We start from the raw sequence: 14693 nt of genomic DNA, 5'->3' as shown, positions 1-14693 counted from the left end.
CAAAACCGTTTCAGGCTGGACATAAGGAAGAATTTCTTTACTGTCCGAGCCCCCAAGGTCTGGAACGGCCTGCCATCGGAGGTGGTTCAAGCACCCACATTGAACACCTTCAAGAGCAAATTGAATGCTTATCTTGCTGAGATCCTATGAACCCAGCTGACTTCCTGCCCTCTGGGGGGAGAGGCTGGATTCGATGATCTTCCAAGGTCCCTTTCAGCCCTAATGTCTATGAAATCTGTGAAAATATTCAGGCCACAGGTTCTTTATTAACAATTCAATAGCTTCATCATCCAACCAAGTGATAAAAAAATCCTGATCAGGGTGTGAATCATCCAAACAGATGTCCAAAACAAGAAAATAAACATTTCTGATATTTCTAAAGAAAACCGAATGCTAGAGTAAGCCTTTAAAATACCTTTCAGATTGTCCTTAAAAGGAAATACTGATTAAACAATTTAGTAAAAAATGTGTTCATAGAAAAATTATAAAATGTCCAGGTGGGCTTTTCATTCCCAAACTGCTCAACAGGTGCATTTTGGGAAATTATTATCTTTTGCATTAGTAAAATATTTAACAAATGTGACAAATAGTGCTTAAAGAGATGTTTCTTACTTGTCACACACGGAACAATGATGGCAGCGATCTGGCTTTACAAGTTGGCATCTGTCACAGTATCTGATTGCTGAGAAGAAAATTATTTTAAACTAGATTTAACATACTGTTATGCACATATTTTGACATTATACATCTGCTCAAAAAGTAAATATTTACAGTCAGAACATTAAATCCCTGAACTCCCACTGAAGTGATTCAGTTTTACTTTAGTGGGAGTTGCAACTGCTAGTGCCTCTCGTATGTGTTTTAAGTACTGGAAATCAAGAACATTCTGAATTTTTCATACAAAATAAAAAAAATCCAAGAGTCATTTTTGGAATATTTTAAAGCTTTTTAGTTGAGGTTTTTCTTAAAATGAAATCAGCATTGCAAAAACTGTAAAAACTGGAATGAAAGCCTATACAACTTGATCAGTATTTGATAAATTAACTTATGCTTATATTATAAAAAGAAATTCAATACAGAGGTCATTTTAGGTTCCTCCCTCCTCCCCCCATCCCTAAAGAAACAAAATATCCAGAAGATTTTATTTAGGATTTGGTGATGAAAACCATTTAAATCTTAATCTAATGTCACTAAGGAAGCAATAAGTGCCTTTATTTCTTGGGTTTGTTTTTTCCCCTTCTTCCAATTTAGTCTTCTGTCTTTTTTAAATTTCTGTACCAGAAGCATTTAGGTGCATTTATAACAGGTGTTATAGATGTAATATGCTATTAAATGTTTTTCTTTTCAGAAATGAAGGCCAAGCTAGGTAACATTAAAGTGTATTTCATCACCTTGCAGTATTTGTTAACATTACAAACTATCAGTTTATTAAAGGTACTGCTTTTTAAATCCATTCTTAACGTTAATTAGGACTGTAATAATACTAGTGAGTCATTTTCAATCACTCTTTAGTCAAATTGTAGGGACGATTAGAGTGAAAAAATAAGGTTAGCTTTGCCTAGCTAATATTTGAGTATCAATTAATCTTCAGTTATTTCTTAGCATCTTGTAAATGTAATTATCATAATCATTCCCAGGTAAATAGAATCTCCATCGAGAACACGTTAAACAAAATGCTTCCGCTAAATAATAGCAATGCATCATTCTTTGGTAAGCTTATTCTTTTAAACTCTACCAGGCAACTCATTTTTCCTAGGTACTGTCAAAAATCCTCACTTTCAACAGACAGTAATGTACTGTTTGCCCACATGAACCACAAACACCAACAACAGTCACCTCCAGACATTGTCCTGGTATATATAGGAAGGTCCTTGGCAGCTCTCCTTAAAACATCTTGCTGGACTTCACCTCTAGGCTCCCTCTCCAGCAGTTCTTTGTCTGCATAAGACAGATGGAACTGAAAAATAATGCATTTTTTAAAATTAGCAATGCACTAACAAGCTACTCCTTTATGGACTGTCTTGCCTTACAACAAATGACAAAACATTATTTAAATTATGATCAGGTAGCGATACATGCAAAATACTGTGGCAAAACCCACTGTATTCACCCAGGAGGCATGAATTTAGGCTTTGGTGTTCTTAACTAAAAACAAAACAAAACAAAAAAAACATGACACATTTAAGTAAAGGGCCTGATCCTGTCAGGTATCAATTTAACACTGACTGTTCCCCCTATGAAAAATAGGAACTGCCTCCCTTCCCCCTCCCCTAATACTTAAAAGAAAGATAAAGAACAAAAAAAAAATCATATCTGTATTCAGAATTTGATCAAGCTAATTATTGCAAGATGAAATTCCTATGAAGTGCCCTTCCCTTCTTTGGGCAGTATCTTAAAATCAACCTGGAACCTGAAGCTGGTTTAGTCCAGATTCTTAACAGTGTCTTCCTGACAGCATGACATTAATGCTTTATATGCCTCACTGACTAAATATGCATTTCCAAATTGAATTTAGACCTACAAAGCTTGGAACCTGCCTAACTGAAAGACCCTTTTACCCACCGTACAGCACTGGCACAGCTGTTGTCAACAATCATTTTAAAGTCTTGTTAATATAGGAAACAAAGCAAGCACCCTCATGAGGATTCCTTAGCTTTGGATGTCCTGCCTCCACCTAAAAAATAACTCTAATTCACTGACCTTCAGGACATTATCGGGCTCACATACAACCCAAGCTTCTGGAGAAAACATATGTATATCCTTTTTTAAACTTACTTGCCTATCTAAACCTATCTAAACTGAGAGGACTAATGGACTAATGGTAATTTGTAGGATTAAGTTACTTTTAATTAATTAAAGGAAAGTTGTACCAGCAGATCTTCTCTTCAGTTTCTGCAGTGCTAATGAAGAACGTCACTACATAATGTTGTTGGCACTATAGTTCAAAGAGAGTATTTTAACAGTAAACATGGCTTTCTAATACCCAAGTTTGCTACATTTAATATTAATTTTAAACTCTTCAGTAGTATTGTAAGGCTGCTTTCTAACCTTGATATAATTAAAGATTTATCATGCTGGCACTCAATAGCAGGCTTTTCTCAGCCTCCTTAATTGAAATCAGTCTATTGTAATTTGAGTCTATAGTAATTCTTTTCTCTAATTATTTCTATCATGTATGATCTAAGACTTGAGAAGAGCATCAAATTCAAAAATATTCTGGTATAATAATACTGAAATAGATTTTCTTAAATCAATATTCCTCCCCCCAAAATTCTAAAGATGGCTAAATAAATGTACAGAAAAGACACTGCTGACTATATTACTATTCCATAAAGTGTTCACTGTGCCTGTGTGGGGAAGGATGGTTAACAAAGAGAAAAAATAGCAAACCGCTTTAATCAAAGTCACAAAGAGCCTGTGTATAATATTTATACTGTATTTGATAGTGCCCTCTCAGTTTCTTCCTGTATAACTCATGTCATTATCTTGAAACTGATGATACTTGAAGCTGAAGCTGAACAGGAACTAGGTGGGTCCATGACAGAAGCAGCATGGGAGCCTTGGCTATCTGAGAATTAGGAGCAGACACAACATATATCTCTACATTCGTCCTACACTATTCAGGCTATTCAGGCATGGGCACTTTATTTAATTTTGTTGGATAGTGAACGCCTGCTAAGGTAAGGGAGAATGGGGGGGACCGGACAGAAAAAAGGGAAATGGGAGTGGGTGCCAGAGTTTGAGGGGAGGGCTTGTTTTTTTTACCCTTGCATGCCAAATACTACAGAAGAATTTGTTGAATTCTATTCAACAGTGACGATTATTTATTCACATTTTCAAGTCTCATGAATTTACCAATATGCTACATTCGATATGCAGCTAAGCTATACACATGCCAGTTACAGGTGAACCTCAGCAGCGAAATTAAAAACATTTTCTTTAGACCGTATAAGGCCATCTAGCCATCTGCTCCATCTTTATATACTCACAGTCAACTTCATACTTAACCAATTCCTCTATACTTCTATGGTACAAGATGGTACAATTTAAACAATTTTTAAGAGTTTCCCTACTACTGAATTTACAGTCTAATCTAAGCTCACTAAACTCTCAAAAGAAACTGGCAACCTCAGAATTTATAAATAGTATTCTACACTCATTTTGCAATGACTGACTAAACTTGATTATGTGTGCTCTGTTTTCAAGAGGGGCATGTGGGGACAGACTGGGAACAAGATGTAGTAGGAGCAAATGCTCCTACCTGCATTTGGTTTTGCTCCTTTCCCTTCCCAGCTCTGCTCCTCTCCCACATCGGTTGGCAGTTCGTAAATGGAAAATGCAGGCAGTACCTCACAGGGGGACTCTTTAGGTTTAGGGCACAGTTGCACTTGGCTTCTGTAAAATCTGCATTTCCTATTTACATACTGCCAAGCAATGGGGGAGGAGAGCAAAGTGGAATATGGAAAGGAGGGGAACAGAGTAATACAGGCAAGAGTGCCTGCTCCCACCAAGCCACTTCCCATCTGTCCTCGTGTGCTCCCCGTGGACACAGAAACAGGCAGGGCAGTTCCACCTGGTGGCAACAGCTTAGAAATAAATTTGGTAAAGATGAGCCTTTACAATGGTTCTCAAATGGGGTGCCATCATATTCAGGGAAGTAACTGAGCAGCGCCTTGAATTCAAAAGGTTGAGAAGCAATGACTAACAACATTTGCAACTGCATTAATAAGAAACAAAAGATTGATTTTATCCCAAATCTTAACTTACTTCTTTTGAGGGATTCATTGGTAATGTGAAGATTGTTTTCCAGTAAGACCAGACAAACAGCATGACAAATATGTGGTATGCAATCAGGCACACAACTAAGATAAAAGACGAATATAATTAATCCATTATAGCAAAGAGAGCCATAACATTTAGTCTCATTATGAATGCAAAATATGTATAAGCATTACACCCCTACAGATGCTGTAACACAGAGGTTAATTTATAGCATATAGTAATTAAGATGTACTAAATCCTTCAAAAATATACAAACTTACTGCTGAAAAATGTTAATATGATTCAAATGATAAATGTTAAGATGAATTGGGATAGTGAAAAAAACAAACTAAGAGAAAAGGTTTCAGTATATTCCTAGGTAAACTTGTAGCTAGCACATATTTCTTTGCTGTTTGTTCTTTCCCTCCCATTCAGTTCTCTCCCAACAGGAGATGTATAATGGCTGCAAGAGAAAAAAAGAGAAATCAAGTCATCTAAATTTTGCTTCATGAACTTGTAAATCATTTTAATATACTGTACATGCATATATGCACTGGATTTGATTGTAATCCTTAATATGTCCTACTTATTTATGCTTATTTTGTCTTAAAGGATGGTAAATCCTTATAATTTGCCATCACCCACTGTTCTGTCCCACACTGTGTCAGTATCTTTGGTGTCTCTTGTCCTAAATGTACAAAATACATCACTACAATTAAGGACAATTCCTAACTACTGTGCCCACAGCAAGCAATATGGCCACACGTGAGGTAGATGTACAAGAAACAAAGAGGTAGTTAACCATGTTAGCGTGAAGTCAGAAAGAAGGCAAAAGATGTGGAACTGTTCAGGGGTACGTATAAGCAAACCACATTTTCTGATACATTTGAAAAAAAACTGCACTGAAGTAGATAAATCAACTTGTGGTTACCTTAAGCAATAGATCTGTTCTCCAAATTGTCAAACCCTTAGCACTTATGGAGTGAAGAACAATTAGTCATAAATCAGTGGATTTTCTCAGCTGCCTAAACAGAAATGCCATTGTTGCTGAGAGCAAGAATCAAAGCAGAAAAATCAGCTTCTTACTTAAGACACATACTGCAATTTTGTTTTTTTTGGGGAGGGGGGGAGTCTGATTTTTGGGGAAAAGATGCATGTGGTATGAGAGTTAATACAGTATTTCAAACCTCAGTGAGCCAAGTGAATAGTGCTATGGCAATGAACTAGTGGGAGGAACACAGGGGAAGTCCACTGATCAAAATACACATCTTAATTCACACTATATTAATTCAAGACTGAAGATGACCCGACAAATGCATGTTGTCAAAAGGTAGTTAAAAGGGGTTTATTGTAACATAATACATGTGAAATTGCAGATCATTTAAGAATTAATTAAATTAATTAGGAACATTCAAGCTGCTCTTCTTCGTGCCACTGAAAACCAGCACTTCAGAGTATAGATAAATGCCATTTGCAGACAACATAAAAAGGGAGGAGGAGCTGCTGCTGCTGCTCAGGAGCACACAAACAGCTATTATGCTATAACTGTTAGATCCACATGATTCTGGGAGATCCCAGAATAGAATCACAGGAAAAATAGGACTGGGAGGGAATTGAGGAGGTCATCCAATCCAGCTCCCTGCTACAGGTAGGATCAATCCAAGCTAAACCATTCCGTGCAATTGTTTGCTTAACCTGCTCTTAAAAAACTTCCAAGGATGAAAAATATCACAACCTTGCTAGGTAGGTACAAATGTCCAACATAATCAAATAATTTAATATCTAACAAATTTCCCTTTTTAGCAATTTAAGAACAATATTTCTTATCCTGTTCCCTGCAGCCACAAAGAAAAGGCTATCACCATCCACTTTACAGAAGAACCCCTCAGGTATCTGTAGGCTTATCAAATCCTGCCTCAGTCTTCTCTTCTCCAAACTAAATAAACCCAGTTCCTTCAAACTGTTTATGTTATGTTTCTTAGACTAATAATCATTTTTGTTGCTCTACACTGGACTCTAATTTGTTCACATGTGTCTGGAGGCATACTGCACAAAACTGGCCACAGTCCTCCAGAAGAGGCCTCAGAGCTGAATACAGTGAAAGAATCACTTCCTTTCACTTCTAAGGGACACTCCTATTAGTACAGCCCATTATACTATTAGCTTTTTTGCAGCAAGAACAAATTGTTCACTCTTATTCAGTGATCAAATAGAAAAGCTACATTTCTATAAAGTAACAACATTCAATTTGCAGTCTTGCCTAATTGTATACTCTCTATTAGATAGCTCAGAAAGATGATAAAACAGGACTCTTCTGGCATTTTCTAAATGGCACATACTAAGCCAGAATTACACTAATACAAAAAAAATTAAGAGATCACTAAAATAGAAAAAACAAGCATTGAAAATGTAGGTGGTAACAAAATTGAAGGCTGCTGTGCAACTTTAAGTAACCCCTGTTAGGCATATGCAGTATGATGTTGTCTTGAATTACTCAAACAGGCAGACCCAAGGGGCGTCAGTGGTGGAGTCGCAACCTTTTTAATTTCTGGTCTACTCAAAGTTTAAAACCTATTGCCTAGCAGTGGTGGTAGTATTTCTATTCAGGCAGCAGTGAGGAAGTCAATTGACTTCCTAGCTCATTATGATCCACCTGACTCCTCCTAAACTCTTCATTCCATGACTGCTAGTGACCTTCTCTCCTTTTTTTAGTCTTGATGTTTTAATAAACTGCAGCTCCTCCAGCTGTGCCTGCCTCCCCTCATGGCTACCCTGCCCGACCTCATCCCCCACCCAGCCCAGCCTCCCAGCACCTTAAAAAAAAAAATTAAAAAAAAATTTAATTAATTAAAGCCCCGCACTCACCAGATGCAGCAGCAGAAGGCATAAGGGCCTCTGAGGGCTCACGGCAGAGCCCCTCCATGCAGCGCAGTGACAGGAAGTGGGGATTGCCCCCCTGCATTGCAGCTGCCGCATGGGTGCTAAGCAGGAGTGGGGGTGATTCCCAGTGCCCCCTGCTATGCTGTGTTGGGGGGCTCTGTCATAAGCCCTCAGAGGTGCTGATTTTCTCTGCTGCAACTGGTGAGTGTGGGGCTTTTTTTTTTTTTTTTTTAAAGTGCCAGGAGACTGGGGCCAAGTGTGGGATCAGGCTGGGCAGGGCAGCCATGGGGGCTTCTCCCATGGCTCTCCCTACTCAGGGAGAGGCAGGCACCACCAGAGGAGCCACAGGAGAACCTGCAGCCCCCCAGCTGTGCCTGCCTCTCCCCGGCCGATCCAAATCTCCAAATCAGCGCCTAATATCTAATTCTGATTCGGCCAAATCGAATGGGGACAGTAATTTGAATTACTGAATCATTGCCCTCTGAATCAGCCAAATCCGAATCTGAATCAAATACTTTCCTATTCTCACAGGCCTAGTTTTTAACTCTAGCTAAAAATATTAACTCAGGTGTGGAAATAACTTTCAGCGAAGCATTAGACACAATGTCAAGATGCTCAAGAAGGCTAGATTTTGTTTTATGAGTCTAAAAGAGACGTTTATTCAATTCTAATGATATTGGGACTAATGAAACAACAACTTTGATTATTTTGCTTTGTTTACTGTGTTTTCATAAACAACATATGACATAGCAAGCTCGTGCACGTTCCAATAAAGGTCTGTTTGGTTTTGCCTCAGTCTTGGAACCTCTGGAAAACTCGGACCTTTTCTATGGGGGAGAAGAGTCTTTCATTGTCTTTGATATAGCGTCCCATCCCAGAAAATGCAGAAGTGAAGGAGAGAAAAGCTAGCCAGGGAGATTGAAGAGAAGGGGGATTATTGATGTCTTCTATATAGCACAATTTGAGCAAGTGAGACGGTAAAAGAGGCAGGATTTTAAACCAGATTCCCACCAATCTAATAATATTAGTTAACATGGAATCTAATCCCATCTCTAATCTCAAGAAGGATGTGGGAGTTGAAGGAGGAAGACCCAGAAGAGCCCTGAGAAACTAATTCTGAGGTATGTTTACATCATTACTGGTGGCATAGCCCCATACTTCAGTGCCATACAATTTTTAATTGAATAATACAGCTCCTGAGTCCCTAGCTTATTAGTAAAGCTTGTAATTATTTTTTTAATTGAGAAAAATGTGTTGTTATATGTAATGATGTCCTACACCATCTGCATTCCCCTTTTCAATGTCCCAGATCCACCCATTCACATACATGACTGCACACACTTCTTTCCCTCATAAAACCACTGCTTCCTTCATGGCAACAAATAGATTGTAATCACCAACACAGTAGCCACTCAATATTTTCTTTTATTTTTCCTGAACAGTGGGTGACCATACATCTTACTTACTGCATTCTCTTCATATTCCATTAATTTTCTCAAGGGGTTTTCTGTGGTGCTTATCACAGTAGCATCCGAGTGCTTCCCTAACATTAATTTATCATGAAAAACACTCCAATGCAATGAGGTAATGACATCATTTCCATTTTAAAGAGGCAAGTGAAGGGAAAAGGGAAAGTTCAGAAGAGTCTACAAATTGCGAGTGCTCAATTTGAGATACTTAGGCCCTACTTTTTCAGAGTGCCTCACATTATAAAGCTTTTTATATTTTCAAAGCAGGTCTCTCTCAGACTCCAGCTGCAATTGTGAGTGTTCACCATTTCTACAAATCTCAGGCTGGGCACCCAGAAAATAAGAAATACAATTAGTAACCTGAAGTGAGAAGTTGGGTTCAAATGATATACACAGAGTCGCACACGAACTCTGGGATGAAAGCAGGACCAGAATTCAGTTTTCCAAAATAGCATTCAACTGCCTTAACTATGAGACTTTTCCTGTCTCCTGCAATCCCCCGCAACCTCTTTGCACCTTCCCAATTCTGTGTTAAACTAGACAGACAGATTCCACGCTTTTCACCAAATGACATGGGTTCCAATTGGGTAGGAGGAGGGAAGGGAGGGAGGAGGAAGCATATGATCACATAATTGGGTCTATATTGTAATGCATATGCATAAGTTCACTGAATTAACTTTTCACTGTCAACCTTAATTCTGGCTAGTCTTAAACTTTGAGCACTTGACTCTTGCAATCATCACATTTTTAATGGGGTTTAATCCATCTATTCATAGCTATGTGGTTGGAATATTTAGATCCATCAAACAGACCTCTGATACTTAAGCTAACAGAGTATCTAATACCACATCTATGTGACCAGCAATAGAGGGAGATGAAGCAAATGCTGACAATGGAAAAAATAATGAAACTCAGGCATTTGGCTTTCACTTTAGGTTTTGGAGAGTGTTTTGTACCATTCTGCCCTTAGTCCCCTCACCCTAGCCTCTTCTACTCTTGTCCCCTTCTCTCAGCTGTAACAGGTCCATATTTTTTTAGTTTCTCATATAAACAGCAAAAGGTATATCCCTGAAACAAAGGCAATCCACCTGCCAAAATGTAAAATCCTTGCTCCAATGCACAGAGGTGCTGCAGTTATTAACAAAACAGTCATAAAAAGTGTTTTAATATGGGCAGAATTTTTTCTTCTAACTGTATTGATGGAAAGAGTTGAACTTTTTTTGCTGAAACTTGCCAAAAATATTCAGCTTGAAAAAGACAGCCAGCATCGGAAATTTCTCCCTGGACTGTTAAAGTTTGTTAAAGTTATCACCAATAGAAACTTTTAACATGAAGTGTTTAACACTCTTAAGTATAGACCTGGCTACACACACAACGCTGGGGCTACAGTATGGGAGATAGGGGAGTTATTGTTGCCAATAAGTTATTACCTATATAAATACTTTGACAAACAGCTCCTACAAAAGTTTGACAACCCCTGGCCTATATAAATTAAAATTTTGGCTGTCATTTAGTCTCTTTGCCTGGAAGGGTAGGAAAATTCCCTGACATTTTTATAATATGTCAACCACGTGTGGGGAACATTGCAAACCATGTGTGGGGAACAGCAGATCTGCTTAAGCTTATATATTACCAGAAAGTAATTTAGGGAAAATCATGACCTGTATAAAATTTGATTATTTTCTAATCAATTATTTCTGAATTGACAAAACACATTCCCCTCAGTAAGGACTGTGAATGTGCAATACATAAAACTGCTGAAGTTACACAGGTGCAAGCAGTACCTGAACAAAGACTTTAAAAGACAAAAAAACCCCTTCTACATCCCTGTGCTGCCTTGCTTGCCTTCCCAGATTCTATTTTAATAGACTTCAAAGTATTAAAACCTAGAGGTAGCAACTCCATTGATGGCTGAGCAGGCATTTTTACTGTATTTTCAAAAGGTTTACATCTCCAACAGAATCCTTCTGGCTGAATTTTTGCTTGCACTCAGCCTTTTTTCTGAAAAGTTGGAAGGAAGCATGTTCAGTTATTTATTACAAGCTTTTTTTCCCCTCCCTAAACTTGTGAATTCCAATATCTAACTCAAATCAGGTTGATGATAAGCAAATAGTGTTACTATTATGCTTGGGAAAATTTGTGGTTTAAAAGTTTCAGTCAGAAAAGGGACTTTTGCTGAAAAAAATTGTTGATGTTGCCAAAAGTGTTTCAATTATTCCAGTTGGGAGAACTGTAATAGATATTTGTTTTGAACAGATATTCTGATATTAAGTTGTTCCCAACTATATATTTGAAATAAAAAAAACTGTTTCAACAAATCAGTTTAAGTTGATACAATTTTGATATTTGTAAACTTGAACTTCTGAAATGTTTGTTTTTGTAAAACATGTACTTTGGAACACAAGGTGAACTCAAAATATTAGTTTCCTATAGAAGAAAATTATATTTAATCCAAGTTCCACAATCTTTGCCCATCCACTCCTTCATTTCATTTCCAGCTTCTATATCAAATGTTTTAGGCATGTGAAGTCCAATTTCATGGAAGCCTGACAATCTTACTGAAACGACATTAATCTTTGAAATGGACGTCCACATAAAAGGCTTCGCATTTGAACTGCATCTCTATTGGCCAATGATTAAATGGGTGCAGATAAATTATTCTTACTCAATATAAATAGATCTTTTTGGTCAGTCACTAGGGCTACGGACAGAAATTACACATAAACTGGTTTAAGTGATCAGAAACTGGTTTAAACCTGTAACAAAACAGAAGCTCAGTGCTCAAAATGGCTGAACCTGGTTAAGATGAACCTGACTGAATGTAGTATCAGATTTAACTGATTTGGGTCAAACAAGTTTATGAAACTTCTGTTCCAGACCCCTTCCCTATTCAAGTTAAATCAGTCCCCAAGCATGGCTTGCAGCCCTGGGCTGCGCTGTCTGCTCCAGAGAGCAGGGCTGGCCCTGTCCCTCCAATCCCTAGCTGGAACAGTGGGGGCTGGATGACAAGGGGACTGGGGGGAGGCAAGCCCAGCTGAGGATGCAGCCCAATCTAGGGAGGGGTTGCCCCCCCAGGCAAACCTCAGCTGGGGTCTGGGGCCAGGGAGGGGGACTAAACACCCCTTCCCCCACTCAAATTTACTGCTGGCTGCAACTGTGGACTACAAATCTCAGAGGCACCTGGAAGCAGAAAGAAGAAGTGATGAGCAACCCTGTAGTGTCCTGCTGATGTAATTCTGGACTGCAAATCCTAGAGCCCCTGAAGGCAGCAGGAAGAAGTAGTAAACACACAGCCAGACAGCCATGCTCTAGCGCCCCCCTGGCTTCTGGCCTGAGCCACTGCAGGCATGTGGCTGCATTTCCTGACTCAAAGGTAAATGTCTGATCACTTCTGTTTCAATTTAACCTGTGCATCTTAAACTAACCTGCAAAGACTAAATCAATTCAGCCTTGGGCTTTTTGACTGTCTGTACTTATCCTAGTGGAGAAACTTTCATTGCTACTGCTAGTTCTCTGGTTAGATGACTTCAGGCTTCAATACTCTGCCATTTTTTAATCTTTCCACCAAAACTCCTATTTAAAAAGTACTATATTCCAAAAGGCCTAAAAGAAGACAGTATATATACAGAAGTCTCAACAAAACTAAAAAGATACTAGGTCCAGACAGCTAATAAAAAGACCAATCTCCTTATTTTTCTGAACATATTTGATCTGTGAAAAACAAACACTCTTATACACAGGTCATTTAATGAAGCAAGATATGATGACCTCCTTTTATTTAAAACTACCTATATATCAGATGTATTACAAACAGAATTTATATTACAGTAATCTGATTTAAGAATTCCACTTAAAACAAACCTATTTAAAAAAAAAAACTTCTTACCTTTTTCTCCAATATTTGTCATTGTCACTGAAATAAAAAAAAGAAAAAGAAAATAAAAATCAAATGAAACAAATGACGTTCTATTATTTGAAAGCAGATTAAGTACTTAAAATATTCTAAAATTTAGTTCCCTACCATCACAATCAAAGAAAACAAACGTCAAAACTTTAAATCTGATCACCAAATCAGGATTTTAATAAAATGTGTTTATAGTGTTGATTTTCTGTGAGGAATAAAATGAACAATGCCAAATGTTTGAGTCCCACTCACATGAGTACTCCAGTATACCATGCTCTCTCTCTCTTTATTAGGCATAATTGCACAAATGATTTCAACATTGTAGTACTCCAACCTATGGAGTAATTTATGTCAAGTAATCATAGTTCTTTAAGATTTGGTATCTACAGATACATTCCGCTACTGCAAGGTGTGTCCATGTGCATGGAGCAGATTTTTATTTTCTTTTTGGCCTGCAGGGTCCATTGGCCTGTGGCTGTGCTCTAAAACCCACAGAAATAAAATGGCAAAGTGGGGCCAGACATTATTTAGTTCCTTTACCACATCAAGGCGAGCATATTCTGGAGTACATGCAGGCAACACAATAAATACAACCACATTTACTGAAAGGTTAAGTAACTTTTCCCTCTTTAAATGATTATCTCTGTTGTCTATTTTTGGTCACTTTCAAAAGGCAACTCAGTGTTATGATGTGGGTCTTTGGAATTTATATATTTAAAAATGTACTAATATATATAACTATGCCAGAACAGGGATCATACAGAGATACCTCCCTGAGAGAACAGTACTTTGTAAATATATGCACATAAATCAAAGTAGCCACTTAAATCTCGTTTTGTTAAACTCAATATCACTAAGTGAGAAACTATGAATGCAAAAACAGATGCAACTGATATCAACACTGAGGAAGCTGATGTGAATATTGAAACCAGTTTTCAGCACAAAAAGTTTCATCGGAAAAGCTGAATTTTCTGTTGACATGACTATACACAGCCGTTCTTTCAACATTAGCAAAATGATGGAACAGAATTCTTTCAAGATACTAGAGATACCACATACGTGTCTTATGTTACCCTTAAATAAGACTGATGAGATTCGTCTCTTTCTAAAAAAACCCTAAATTGTGGCACATTCATATGCTCTCTAGAATCATAGTTCCAAACCTCTCTCTCTTTTAGATCAGGATTTGTGAGAAAAAGTTCTGGCCAAAAGAAAGGAAGAGCCAGGAATTCAAGTGCTAGTAGTGGCTAGAGGTTGTAGCTGTGTTGGAAGCATTCTTGAAGTTTGTTATGATGCAAATTGGTTTTGATTGCTTGCCTATATCAATGGCCAGCCTAACTGATTTGTCTAAGAAAAATAATTTGAAGTTAGCTTCTGACTTTGACAGCTTATTTTGGAAATAAACAAATACACTACTGGGTATTGACCTACTCACCCAAAGTAGGCTCTCAGAGTGGCCATCCTGAAAAGGAATGACCGTCTTAAATGAGGAAGAATATTTAAAAATGTGATTTTTGTTCAACTGAAAAAAACAAAAACAAAAAACTGGTATTGGTACCTGAAAAACACCTAAAAAAGAACCACGACTAAACCTAATATAAACACTGAAAAAACCCAAACCTACAATACCTACTTTGCAAAAAGCTCACCAAATATATCAGAAGCAGAACTTGACTATA

At 37.8% G+C, this 14693-nt stretch overlaps 1 protein-coding gene across 1 annotated transcript in view; it reads right to left on the bottom strand.

The window, feature by feature from the left end:
- Positions 1-13018, bottom strand: part of ZDHHC2 (zinc finger DHHC-type containing 2) — a 50838-nt gene extending 37820 nt beyond the window's left edge. The window contains exons 1-4 of the mRNA XM_019553357.1: positions 12997-13018; positions 4768-4862; positions 1837-1957; positions 613-682 (exon numbers count right to left, since the gene is read on the bottom strand). Coding sequence (XP_019408902.1) covers positions 613-682; positions 1837-1957; positions 4768-4862; positions 12997-13018 — 308 coding nt within the window. The remainder of the gene's footprint in view (positions 1-612; positions 683-1836; positions 1958-4767; positions 4863-12996) is intronic.
- Between the last annotated feature and the right edge of the window lie 1675 nt (positions 13019-14693).

The sequence above is a fragment of the Crocodylus porosus genome, unplaced genomic scaffold (genome assembly GCF_001723895.1).
Source record: "Crocodylus porosus isolate Cpor-Errol unplaced genomic scaffold, CroPor_comp1, whole genome shotgun sequence".
Taxonomy (NCBI): Eukaryota; Metazoa; Chordata; order Crocodylia; family Crocodylidae; genus Crocodylus; species Crocodylus porosus.
This window is presented reverse-complemented; position numbering and strand designations above follow the sequence as displayed.